The 12,862-nt window shown below is 42.4% G+C and overlaps 2 protein-coding genes across 3 annotated transcripts in view; one reads left to right on the top strand and one right to left on the bottom strand.

Moving 5' to 3' along the window:
- On the top strand, positions 1-5,550 carry chp (chaoptin). Its single transcript, XM_066294247.1, has 20 exons — positions 1-279; positions 332-623; positions 680-850; positions 903-1,078; positions 1,129-1,311; positions 1,364-1,486; positions 1,536-1,696; positions 1,745-1,894; positions 1,949-2,168; positions 2,217-2,441; positions 2,493-2,676; positions 2,725-2,931; positions 2,985-3,368; positions 3,422-3,573; positions 3,623-3,817; positions 3,867-4,151; positions 4,199-4,324; positions 4,380-4,499; positions 4,551-4,789; positions 4,842-5,550. Exons 1-20 carry the CDS (start codon positions 277-279, stop codon positions 5,104-5,106), a joined length of 3,861 nt encoding a protein of 1,286 aa, XP_066150344.1. The 5' UTR covers positions 1-276; the 3' UTR covers positions 5,107-5,550.
- Positions 5,294-12,862, bottom strand: part of lab (labial) — a 24,114-nt gene continuing 16,545 nt past the window's right edge. For both annotated transcript variants that reach the window (XM_066294249.1, XM_066294248.1), the window contains exons 4-5: positions 6,085-6,304; positions 5,294-6,034 (exon numbers count right to left, since the gene is read on the bottom strand). In XM_066294249.1, the coding sequence (XP_066150346.1) occupies positions 5,803-6,034; positions 6,085-6,304 (452 nt within the window). In that variant the 3' untranslated portion in view covers positions 5,294-5,802. The remainder of the gene's footprint in view (positions 6,035-6,084; positions 6,305-12,862) is intronic.

Genomic DNA, 12,862 nt, shown 5'->3' on the forward strand with positions numbered 1-12,862 from the left:
ACCAATGGAATTAAAAAATTAATCCCATTATCAGAAGCCCGACTGCACCGAAGCTCTAAGACTTCATTCGGCCTCAGTCTATCCGGCACAGGTCATCAGCTCTCTTAGTTAGACGGTAACATGCTATAAGAGACCAAGTAATAATTAATCCTGGTCGTTCTTAAGTGGGATAATTAGCCATCGGTCATTGGTGACTGCCGCCCTGATGCATACATGAGCATGTCTTGCCAGTTGGTTTGAAGTATTACAGCGTTGGGTTTACGTGCGTTTCCCATCATGGTAAGTAATCATTAGTGCTTTTTGGAAAAATTTCGCTTAGGTATATCTACAGAATCTGATCCATATAATCCAGTTTGGCTATGCCTTAATGTTGGGGACGTTCCTGCTCATGATATGGGCTTCAATGGTAGAATCTAAGCAGCAGGAATCAGCGAGAGACCCCCCCTGTAGCTTCAACTCTCTCTGCAGTTGCTCCAAAGCCAGTCCAGATTTAGGAATAGTGACTTGTAGGGATGTGCACTTACCAAGAATACCCGAGGCCGTTAACATATCGAAATCCTTCAAGCTGCATTTAGAAAACAACGGTTTGCGGATGTTGGAACCTTTCTACTTGCAAAGCACTGGTAAGGATTCCTCGAGGTAAGAAATCTCTGAGATAATAAGGGTTTTACATTTTCAGGATTATACAAAGTTGTAATCAGCAATAATCCGTTAGTATTTGTTCCCGACGAGGCGTTCCTGGGGCTTGAAAGGTCCTTATGGGAATTGGAGTTGAGTTACTGCGAGCTCACGAGGGTTCCCAGCAGGTCCTTGAGGTATTTGCAGAAGCTGAGGATGTTGGATCTGACAGGTATAAGGAATCTCCTTAAAGACCAAAGTTTCCTCCATTCAAAGCCTGGTAGGTAACCACATAATGAAGATTGTCCCGGACAACTGGAGGGGTTTGGAAGGCTCGTTGGAGTTGCTCATTTTGGCCGACAATTCAATAAATCAGCTGCCGTTAGACGCTTTCCAGGGTTTGCCCTTGCTGGATACTGTGGATTTGAGCGGGAATAACCTTCGGGAGATCGATCCAGCAGTAAGTTTTCAGCGACTCTTTGTTCTATAAATATGGTGATGTTTAAAAAGGTGTTTCGGGATGGGATGGGCCGTCTGGCTCATCTGATATTAAGTGATAACCAGTTGTCAGCGGTCCCCTACCAAGCGCTTCAGCCCTTGAAATCCCTGAAGAGTTTGGACCTGAGTTACAACAGGATCAACAAGTTAACTCCGCTTTCTGACCCTGGAGTGAACATCAATTTAAATTTTCAGGTAATTTACCTTTGTAGGTCACGAGGTACTTTATAAATCTTCAGGCTTTTAGCTCAGCTTGGACCTTCTGAGGCTCGATTACAACCAACTGACTATACTCGAGGCAGCCTCGTTCCACAATTTCAATGTCTTAAATAAGACCTATTTGGACGGAAATCCGCTTGGTGCTATCGAGGTAGGGCTTTGGTGTCAAATTAGAAAACAACCCTAACAAATGCCCTCAGAATAACGCGTTTCGACAAGCAAAAATCCGCGAATTGTTCATCAGACACTGTGGCCTGAACAGTGTCACCCCCGCGGCCTTCGCAGGCCTGGAGAACTATCTAGAAATCTTGGACCTGTCCGGAAACAACATTTCCCTGTTGCCAAAAGACCTCTTGCAGAGGTAATTATTCCCAATCTCCACGAATCATGCCCTTAAAAGCCTCCTTAGGTTCCAAAACATTGGGAAGTTAACGCTGAGGGACAACATCATATCTAACTGGAACAACATGGAGATGTTCAACAGCTTCTTGTTCAGCCTTTACAAGCTGGACCTCAGTGGGTCAATGAATGCTCAAGTGACCCTACAAGAGCTAAGAAGGTCAGTTGCTTGTTTCCCTCAAAGCTTCTCGCTCATGCCGAGGGCCAATTGCAGGTTTAGAAATTTAAGGGTTCTGACCCTTTCGAGATTGTCCCAACCCCAGATTGCTCCAGAGGATTTCTTGGAATTCGGAGTTGATTTAGAAGAGTTCTCGGTGAATTACGCTGGACTGAACAGCATTAAAAACAACGCTTTTAGATTTGTGCATGGGCTGAAGCATTTGGATCTCAGTGATAATAATATTGGAACTTTGGAGAGCAACGCCTTTAAGGATGTAGGCTTGAGGAAAAGCGATGATTTGAGTAAAAACGATCTACTTTAGATAGGGCATTCCCTGGAGCATCTAAGCCTTGCACATGCGTTTTCCTCGTCTTTTGGGAACGTGCCTAGCGACGCCTTGAAAGTCTTGAGCAACTTGGAGACTCTGGATCTGAGTAATAACAAATTCAGGACCATGCCAGAGACCAGCTTTCACTTCCTTTCCAAATTGAGAAAACTGGAGCTGCAGGATAACGTGATAGAAACCGTGCACAAAGGCACGTTCCAGGTAGGACAAACTCAATGAAAACCGGAATTTTCTTAACGGCAATAATTCTAGAGCGACATCCACTCAAATCTGGAACAAATATCACTTTCCTTCAACAACTTGAGGACCGTATCTCAACACACCTTCGTGCAGTTACCGAAGCTGCAGCAGCTTCACCTCGACGACAATAAGATCGATTCCCTGGAGCGGAGGTCCTTCATGAATTTAGAGCAGCTGAAAAGATTGAATTTAAAAGGTAAAATTTAGCAATTTTTCAACAAAGCAGCATTACCTCCACTTTCAGGGAATAAATTGGCCACAATTTCGTACGAGGCCTTCCAGAACTTGCCGGAGCTGGAACATCTGGACATGTCCTACAACAAAATTTCCAAATTTGATTTTTCGATGTTCGATCAAGTGGGGACCCTTGCGATGTTCCATTTGAATATCAGCCACAATAGCTTAAGAGAGCTGAGTGTTGGTGGATCTTCGACCTTCGAAACTGGTTTAGGTACGCTTTAGGAAAAGTGATTAGGGTGAAAATAGCTTGTTCCCATTACGCAGGTCCTGGAGGGTACTATCACTCGAACATCAAGGTCCTGGACATATCCTTTAATAACATATCCACAATCGCCAAGCAGTTTTTCAGACCTGCGGAAATCTCCTTGACGAACCTCCATCTGGGGCACAATCAAATCATGAATGCTTCAAGAGATGTTTTTGGAAACATGCCTCATCTACAGACTTTAGATTTGTCCAGGAATACCATTTATGAGCTGGATTTTGATATATTTAGGAATACCAAGAAATTGCAGGTCCTAGATGTGTCCCACAACAGACTTACAGATATCCCCAATGACATATTCAGGTATCTTTCCTCCTTGAGAATGGTTGATATATCTCACAACCGCCTCAGGATCCTTGTAGACAACTTGTTCAGAGAGGAAGGTATTTGCTCATTTTCCTATATAAAGGCAACCTGCAGCGAGTCCTCATTTCAGGGTTAGAGAGGCTGGATTTGTCCCACAATCTCTTAAGCAAGATGCCTTTAAGTGCCTTGGCTACGGCCCCAGCGCAAACTTTGTGCGAATTGGACTTATCGGGAAATTTAATTTCGTCCTTGTCTCATGGGGGCCTCCTGGGAAGATTTAAGGCGAGTTCACAGGCCTCCGATCTCACAAATGCGAAAACTCCAATTTCAGAAGCTGAACTTCCTGGATTTGTCATACAACCGGCTGGCTCAAATCGATACTGGGACTTTCAAGGGGTTGCCCAGGTTGCTGCACCTGGATTTTAGCAATAATGCCCAACTGAGTTTGGAGCCGAACGGGGGCAGTTTTCAAGGGATCGAGTACTCTTTACTGCATTTAAAAATGGACAACGTGTCCCTCAGCTCTGTAAGGTTTTCTTAAATTGAAGTACGGGGGTATTAAGTTGCGCTTTTAGGTTCCCATCCTCCCCACTCCGAACCTCGTGACTCTCTCTCTAGCGTCCAACTCTCTCCCCAACATGCCCCCAGAGATGGCCACCAATATGACTAATTTGCAGAAGCTTAATTTGGACTATAATAGCTTGACCATAGTCCCCATCCTTACTCACTCCTTGTTTGAGTTGAGGCAGCTTTCTATGGTTTCCAACCAAATAACCTACTTGAGTAACACGAGTTTGCTGGGAGTTGCTGACCATCTGGAGGAGCTAGACATTAGAAATCTGGATTTAACAGTCTTGGAAGTAAGACTAATGAGTCTTTCAGGCCCAATAAACGCGGTGAATTTCAGTCTGGAGCATTTTGCAAAATGTACTCGCTCAGGACGATGAAGATGAACTTGTATACTGGATTTAAGACTTTCAATATCCCGGCTTTGATCCAGTGGAGCACGGGGCTTCGCAACCTGGAAGTTCATGTAATTTCCTTCAATTTTGAGATTTGCGCGGTTAAACTGAGCGCGTGTTTTTAAGGTGGAACAGCAGAGCGAGAGCGATTTGAACAAAGAGATGGCCGGGTACTTTCCCCCCAAGCTCAGAAATATCACTTTGTCTGGAAGGGGACTGAAGAAGCTGGGTTCCAAGGTCTTAGAAGTAACTTTTCAACCTAAATACGCTTTCTCGTGTGTCACAGTCCCTTTGCAGGGGGTACGATTTCCAGAACTGCACATCTGCATAAGAAACACGACCATTACAAAGGTCCCTGCAGACTTCTTCAGGAACATAGGCGTGGCTCGCAACGTCACCGTGGACGTACGCAACAACAAAGACTTAAAGGGCTTGATGAACCCTTCCACTGGCTCGAAGCCGGATTTATACAGGAAAACTTTCCTGAAAGACTTAAAAATGTCCGGCAATAGATGGGACTGCGACTGCGATTTGGGGTATGTTTTTCATTTCAATTCTTGATCGGAACGTGAAAAAATGCCCTCAAAGGTGGATCGAAGTGTGGCAGCGGAAGCATCGGCAGTATGTTTGCGAGCAGAGCCCCGGGATGGCCCCATTCTCCACTCTTTTCGACTACACGTGTAGAAGCACCCAGGACGAGTTCAGGATCTCTTTATGCGCGAACAAGAACAATCACTCGATCATAGAGGTTTTGAAGGCGGATATTGAGTGCGGATGGAGCTCAGCCTCGAAGCTGAGTCAAGGGCATGTTTTAGCTGTTTTCGTCGCCATAGTAGGTCGGCTCTTAGTTTAATAGTTGTTCTCTAGGGGTTTGCGATTTTCCTGTTCAGGATGCAGACAAAAATTTGCTCACTGACGTAACGTGCAATGCGTTTTGCGCAATGCGGTAACGCGTCACACGTAATGCGCAGTGCGTTCACGCGTAATACGCAATGCGCCATACGTAATATGTGGCACGTAGTACGTAACGCGTTAATATGTAAGTTTCACAACTTTTTATTACGTCATGATTCATCATACACAGTACATCCCTGAGTAACCTAAACTTACACTGTTATATACAGCCATATGTACATGTAAAAAGTGTTTACTTACATCGTTCTCAACAACTTGGGTGTACCTAACCTGAACTAACCTGAACTAAATTTTAGCTAGGAATGTTACGAAGACAATCTCATGTAATGGAGGGACACTTATCAATAAATACAGCGTGAAATATATATTAAATTTACAATCATCTCTATATCTCTTAAACTAACGCTTTAAATATAATTTCATTTTATCACTTCGAAGCTTTATTAAAACGCTGTCTTTGGCGGGTAGTTCATGAAACATTTCTGAATGAAGCTTTAAAGCTCAGGCTTAAGACCGTCATCAAGCCCTTTGAATTTCGACTCAGAAGAAGCCGTCAAGGGATTCCAACGAAACATTTTTTACGAACAAGTTGGAGAGTCTTTGCACTCGAATAATACTTTGGCGGAAATCAGGCTCAATTGTTGGACTCTCTGCTGTTCTCGTTGCTGCCAGGCACAAATTCCGATTGAATGGAGGTTGTGGTGGAAGTTGGAGAGCTGCTGGTGCTCTTCACGCTCACAATGGACTCGGGCGGGATCAGCCCCTCTTTCATGCGCTTCTTTTGCTTCATTCGTCGATTCTGGAACCAGATTTTGACCTGCGTCTCGTTGAGCTGCAGCGCCGAGGCGATTTCAATCCTTCTAGCCCTAAAGCAAACGTAAAAATCGGGAAGAACTGAGTCAGCCCTCCTACGCACCTAGTCAGGTATTTATTGAAGTGGAACTCTTTTTCCAGTTCCGTGAGCTGCTTGTTGGTGAAGTTGGTCCTTCCGGTGTTCAAGCAGTTAATGCTGAGCAGACTAGAGGCATTGGAGCCCAGGCAGGTGTTCCTGGACGCGGGGTTCTGGACGTCCAAGGTGGGCCCATTCGGACTGTGGGCTGTGTAATCGGCCATGGGCACTGGAGGAACCTTCGGAGCTGAAACAAAACGAAACTTCGATGAAGCCATTACGAAGAATGATTTCAGGGGGGCACGCGATGGAGGTAGGAAAAGCCTGGAAAAGTGGAAAAGCGTTCCCTTCGAACAAAAGCGGCCGTGTAACGTGTCAACCGGCTTTATCGGGCATGTCGAGTTGATTTTTAGGAAAGTTTGCGACATGAAATCCTGTATCCATATCTCTGGAGGGATCTAGAGCTTGTTTGGGAAAAGTAAATTGACTGGAAGTTTCATAAAAGTTCCGAACCTGAATGGAATATGATCTGGGCGACTTTCACTGGAACCAGACCAAAACAGCGAAAGTCATCGTGGCAAGCAAACTGGCTTTAGCCTGGTATTATAACGTCAAGGCCGTTTCCGTGCAACAATATAAATCAAATTCAGTTATTTGCAAAGTGGATGTAAAAATGGAATGATTTGCATTTTTTGTGGCAAAGATGATGATATCAGCATTGTGGCTGGCAGGCCGTCATTTTATACCCGTTTCCGTTACCACGTTATCCACTTTTGCTGGTCTGTTGTGTTGTGCTGCGCTGGCTTGTTATTGCAACATGCACTTGCGTTTCGATATGATATTGTGCCTTTTAAGAGGGCTTGAATAACTACTATAACGCATAAACTGAATGCTTAAATATCTAATTAAATGATTAAAATCCGGCATTAACGATGAATATGCAAATACGACAACCGTAGTTCTAAATGTCGTAATGGCAATTTCAGTGCAATTAGTCTCGTGGTGCTCGACAAATTTGAATGCCCGTTTTGCGTTTTTACAACTTCTAAATGGTTTTAATTAAACAGGGTGTTTCGAAACGTGCGTCCGCAAACGAAGGGTGCGATTCCTTGGGTCGTTGTTGGGAGAAAAGTGCCTATTCACATGGCTCCGCAAACGCGCCGTTTTCGAGATACAGAGCGTCAAAAGTACGGTTTTTTTTTACGCAGTTCTTTGACGGTATCTCGGGAACCGTTTGAGGTTTCAGAAGTGAGGTTCGTACGCATACTACCATTAATGTTGGCTACTTCTCGGCGCCAATCCAGTTTTTTCCCACAGGCCAGTGGCGGAGATCTCAAGGTTTATGTGAGGCTTTTTCCCCTAATTCTACGTTACACACGAAAAGACATGTCACAAATTCTTTTTAACGCCATCAACAAGCTAACGGCAAACTAGCATGCAGGGCACTATAGTACAAGAAGTGATGATATGTAATACATCCTCAACTGCCATCGAATGAACAACACAAACTACTTTTCCAATAGTTTAACCACTTCCTCTCAGTTTCTAAACTTTTGGGGAGTACTCTAGGGTGAGATTGCTCAAGTCGTACCTTGCGAATATCGAATGCGTTGCGGATGTTGCCACTCAACGGGGCGCAGCACAGTGTGCATTTGAGTCAATCATGCTTGTGACCATTTAAACGTGTTTCCGCAACCTTTCCGCTATTTTTTCTAATTCTCCACAGATATTTGACGATTAATATCGCCACAAATTATTGGTAAAATACTTTTTTTTCAACCACAACTTCTATGGAAATTTCCAAGTCATTTGCACGAGACGAAATTGTATTCGATTTAATCAATGTGCCCATTTTGCATAACACTTGAGCGAGATTGCTCAGTCTTACTGGTACAATCCACCTCCTGCAACCTTTGAATAGATCTTTTTTTCAATATCTGAAAGCTCGTTGTAACGAAGCTTCATCTGCCCGGTTAAGAACAAATCCTGGAAACACAACTCGACATGCTATTGTGTCAGAACTATTGGAAGTTGCATGCTGAAAATCAGTTCGTATGGATGTTGCTTTGAATGGTTTTAAATCTGCCGGCATAGGAACATGCAACGGACATGAATGATGATCAAGACGAAGTGCCCAAATCCAGGTTAAGTTGTGAGCGATAAAACTCCACTAGACATTAGTAGTCTAGAAAATCTCCCCGCAAAAGTAAAGAAGCCCCAGAAGAAGAAAAACACGCACCTATGAGTTGCATTGCGGGGCCTTCAACATCGGATTCTCACCAAATAAGACTGCGATTAAATACATATTTTATCTCCTGCTCCAAATTTAATATGTGGAAGTATAGAGTTCCGCGGAGGCTCACCCTCATCAATCGAAAGAGAGTCAACTTTAAATTAAAAAAATGTAAGAAATGTGACCAATAAAAAGGGTTCAGCATTGAAAATTAAAAAGTAGAAAAGCAACGCAACTAAAAGCGATTGGTTTTGGTATATTTCTGCTGAAGATCGGAAGGAAAACACGTTTCAGTGCTTGAAGTGTAAATAATAGGTGCATGATCTATATATAAGCCGGAGTTGAAAAATGAATAAAGGAGTATGGGTGTGACGCGTGTACTCGTTGAATATGAGCCATGCATTTTTATGATTAAAAAATACGTTTTAATTTTTCTTGTTGCTTGCCTGCATTCTTAGGTATGATTTAAGCTTTAGATGGTACGACTTAAGAGAATGGTTTCCTTAGTCCCACCTTGGTAAGTTTTTGAGAATTTCGCTTAGTTTGTGTGAAAAAAATTAGATTTTTTTGTTTTACGATAATAAATAAAAACATCAATTATAAAAGGGTTGAATACCGCATATAGTTTATTTGATGAATCCTCACCCTCATACGTTTTTTCCTTAAGGGGTGCGATTTGAGCAAACTCACCCTACGTACCAACCAAACCTAGGTGTACTTAGAAAGTTTCTTTGCACAAAACAACGTCTCCGAGACTGCGCACTTAGGTCGGACCGCACGTGATTATTCGCTACGTAGCAGTCTTGGCGGCCATTTTGTGAATTCCCGGATTTGCCGATTCCGGAAGCACAACGCACCATTTTGATACTTCTTCCTAGAGTCCGCACATTTTTGATCTTCCGATTGGGATCAACGAACAGAGCAAACCTGCATCGGCTGCGAATATGTAAAATGCTTGAAACGCTCTGAAAATTCCTTGCTTTAATCGCGGAGAAATTACGCTTTTTACCGCGAGTTACGTCATCACTTTGACAGATAAAAACAAAACACAAACGCTATCAAGGAGTTATTAACGGGAGTTATCCAGTCATCTGCATCGTCATGCGGCCAGCTGCATCATCTTGTGGTCATCTGCATCTCAGTTCATTTTATTATTTTCTTTCACGTATTATCTTCTGCAAGGACGCCTAACACCATGGACCAGCGGATTCTATCAGGAGCCACCGATAAACGACAATATACAACCGTCTTTAATTGGGGAAATGTGCCAGTCTTCCATAGTTTTCCGTGAGTATGCTGTAAGTTTGTTCGTTACCTATTAGGTCTTGAGTCAAATAAAGTAGTTTTTTATTAGAGTAAGCGCGCAAGAGAAAGAGACCTAATTCGGGTGGTGTGAAAGCGACTTATTCTCAATATCAAAATGGTGGTCGGGGAGAGCAATGGGGTCCCCGGTGGCTCCCATGCTTAGTTTAAAGCCTCTTGGCCTGTGGAGATACGGTATCGGACAAAACTAGAGCAAATTTTCAAATTGTAAATTAAATTATAATTGATTCGCTGAATCTGAAACCTGTTTCAAATTTATTGTATTTGAGGTCGTTACAATTTGTTTACCGGCCGGGAAGGTTTAAAATTGTTTTTAAATTGATAAAATAGAAAAATATATTTACAATTCCTTTTACAGTTATTATTTCATAAATTGTAAATTAATATTTCGGTTTTAAAGTATTTTGTAGTAACACCATTTGCGCACCTCTTGAATTAAAATAATTGTTTCATTGCTTTTTTTAAATGGAAAAGTTGCTCTAATGTTGCCCGACACTGTATGTTGATGGTGTTTTTTCAATGCATGAGCATCATGAACGACTCCCAAATCCCACGTACCAAAGCAGACGGACAATGTGTCTTCTTATTGCCTGACCACTGAATAAGAATCATAAACAGTTATTTTTTATTTTTTGGTGTTCACATGAATGTGGAAAAACTCACCAAGCTTATTAAAGTAAAAAATAATGTAATTTTTTTGCCATTAAAGAAACTGCTACCTAATTTTATGGATGCCTGAGTCACAAGAAAGTGAATTGTCTTGTTTGCTCACAGGCCATAAACCTAATCGGCATGTAGTTTTTTAATGGCGTTTAACACAAAGAATTTTTTGCAAAAATGTTTTGCGATGTTGACCAACCACGGGTATACTAATTCGGACTTAGCTTAAGGCTTTTTCCCGCGGCGTCTGAATCACTTAAAATTTGATTATTATTATGAGGACTCAATGTGGGCCCTATTTAACACAAAATTAATTCCACATTCTCCTGAATTGAAACCGACTCCCTCGAGAATATTTCGGCCAGCTCATAGCGGTAGGCGGGCGACTACGAAGCTACGGCTGCGTAGCTGAACGAAAATTATCCGATAAGATGGATTGGGCCCGACGGTCTAACAGACCCAACATCTCTGGACTTTTACGTTTTAACGTTGCGTTAAAGCTAAAGTATGTCACCCCAATCTATCAACTCCAGAAGGGAATTGATGACTGAAATACAGCGATCTATACGCGAAAACTTACAAGAGATTTTGGGTGTTGGGGAGATGTGTGTGTCGTAGCAGTAACCTGTGAATTCGAGAACTGGGACATTTTGCACAGTTTATGAACTGTGATGTTATGTATCAATCTATTTAGGTTTTTTTATTGCTGTTTTGATTTTTCTTAGTGCACACATTTTTCCCAAGCATCGGCTGTCCCACGAAAATTCAATGACTTCCTGCAAGAGCGCACTTCGCTTCTCAGTAACGACATGTTGTTTCGACATAAGGGCATTTCCCCGATGCCCTTATGTAAAACTGTGAAAACTCATAGTTCTATAGTTCTTAACAGGAAAATTTTCATTTTTTAGGGGGAGGATGGGGGAGAGGGTTAAGTCCTCATTCGAGTCTTTAATCCAAGTCAGATGTGGGATCGCATCAATTGATTATATCAGTCAAAAATTAAGGTTTCACAACAGCTCTTTAGCTTCTAACTGGGCACAACCCCGGATTTTTATTTTTATATCTTGTAGATTTTAAATGTAATAGACATTTACCTTAAGATGACGCGGGTTGTGAGCGTGACTCATGTTCTTAACTCAAAAAAGCTCTGAAAATTCAACATTTGCAATTCCCTGGCTCGACAAACATTTCGGCAAAAGCGATAGTTCACGGTTTACGAGCTTCGGTTAACATTTATTGGTCCTGGGAGTGAGACAGGAACAGCGCAGGCATATTATAAAACCCCACGTTACCAACCACAATCATCGAGATAAGAGATAACGGCATAATCTCTCTAATGGGTGTGTAAATGTAGATCTAAACCTTTGATCCTTGTCTCATGATAATCATGGTTTCGCTCGCAAGTTAATTCTAGGCCCAACCAGTGCGAACTAGAAGCCGAAATCTTTCCTCCTAATGAAGCAGGTGCACAACGACGTCAGTGCACTTCCTCTTGAGGAAAAAATTCAAAGTGCATGTCTTAAGTAGCATTATCTCATTTTCCTGTTCCTCCGGTTATCGCGTCCTTCTTTCAGACCACCAATTCATGAAAATATCTTTATTAAAGATCCGCGAGCGACCGGGTCGTTAATATTTATGAGAAGTGCATCACTTATTCGAAGAAACTACCTGTCAAGTCTCAACTGGTGAAGATAAGATAAACACTTTATGCTGTGTTACGGACAGAAGTGTGTAATTATAATAATAAATATGTTAAAGCTCGTTTGGTAATTGGCGGAAAAGAGGTTTGCCTGAATAATGCGAAACCCTGCTCGTGGGGCTGAAATAAGATATACGTTCCCCTTGAACCGTAACATTATGTAACCGAAGAAGTTGATCAAACATTAAATACAGCTGGGTGAAGGTGGAGGATGAGATCCTCCCCTCAGAGTTAAGGGATTATAGCCTCATGAATTCGACAAAATCATCATCAAACCCCTCTTAAAATATTTTAAAAGGTCGTGTCGCTGGGCAGGACAAGAACGATACGGCGAGGATGCGGACAGGTGTTCTTATCTCCGATCAAAATTAGTTTGATAAATTAATTAACTGTCATAATTAAACGGTCGTTCATTCGATAGGCGAACCTCTAATATTAAATTTTAATTAGGATTAATCGCGTTTCCATATTCCCAACCTTGCGACAAATAGAGCTCAATTGGTGGATGGTCTAGTCCTGACCTGGCCATCAGTGAGATGATTGAGGGGATGCAATCTGACGGGGAAAATCACGTAATGCCATCACAATTCACGATTCACCTTAAGATATTTTGATTTTTCCTTCAATGCACTAAAGGACCAGCCTTGGCAAGTCTGGCACCTTGGGCGAAATGTTTGACCACCGTCCGCGTTGCCTAGGAAAAACTGCGGACCAGGAAAGTTCGCCGCTTTGGGCCGTCGCTCGCACATAAGGCGCGTACTGCATGTTTCTTGGGCTAAAATCTATAAAGCATTGTGGGACATTCCTTATTAAGCAAAAAATAAGTAAGTAGATGGTGACGGCGTTTCAAAGAGATGAGTTTTCCTGCCAACATAAGCTGAATTATTCAC

This window comes from Euwallacea fornicatus, chromosome 21, assembly GCF_040115645.1.
Source record: "Euwallacea fornicatus isolate EFF26 chromosome 21, ASM4011564v1, whole genome shotgun sequence".
Classification (NCBI taxonomy): domain Eukaryota; kingdom Metazoa; phylum Arthropoda; class Insecta; order Coleoptera; family Curculionidae; genus Euwallacea; species Euwallacea fornicatus.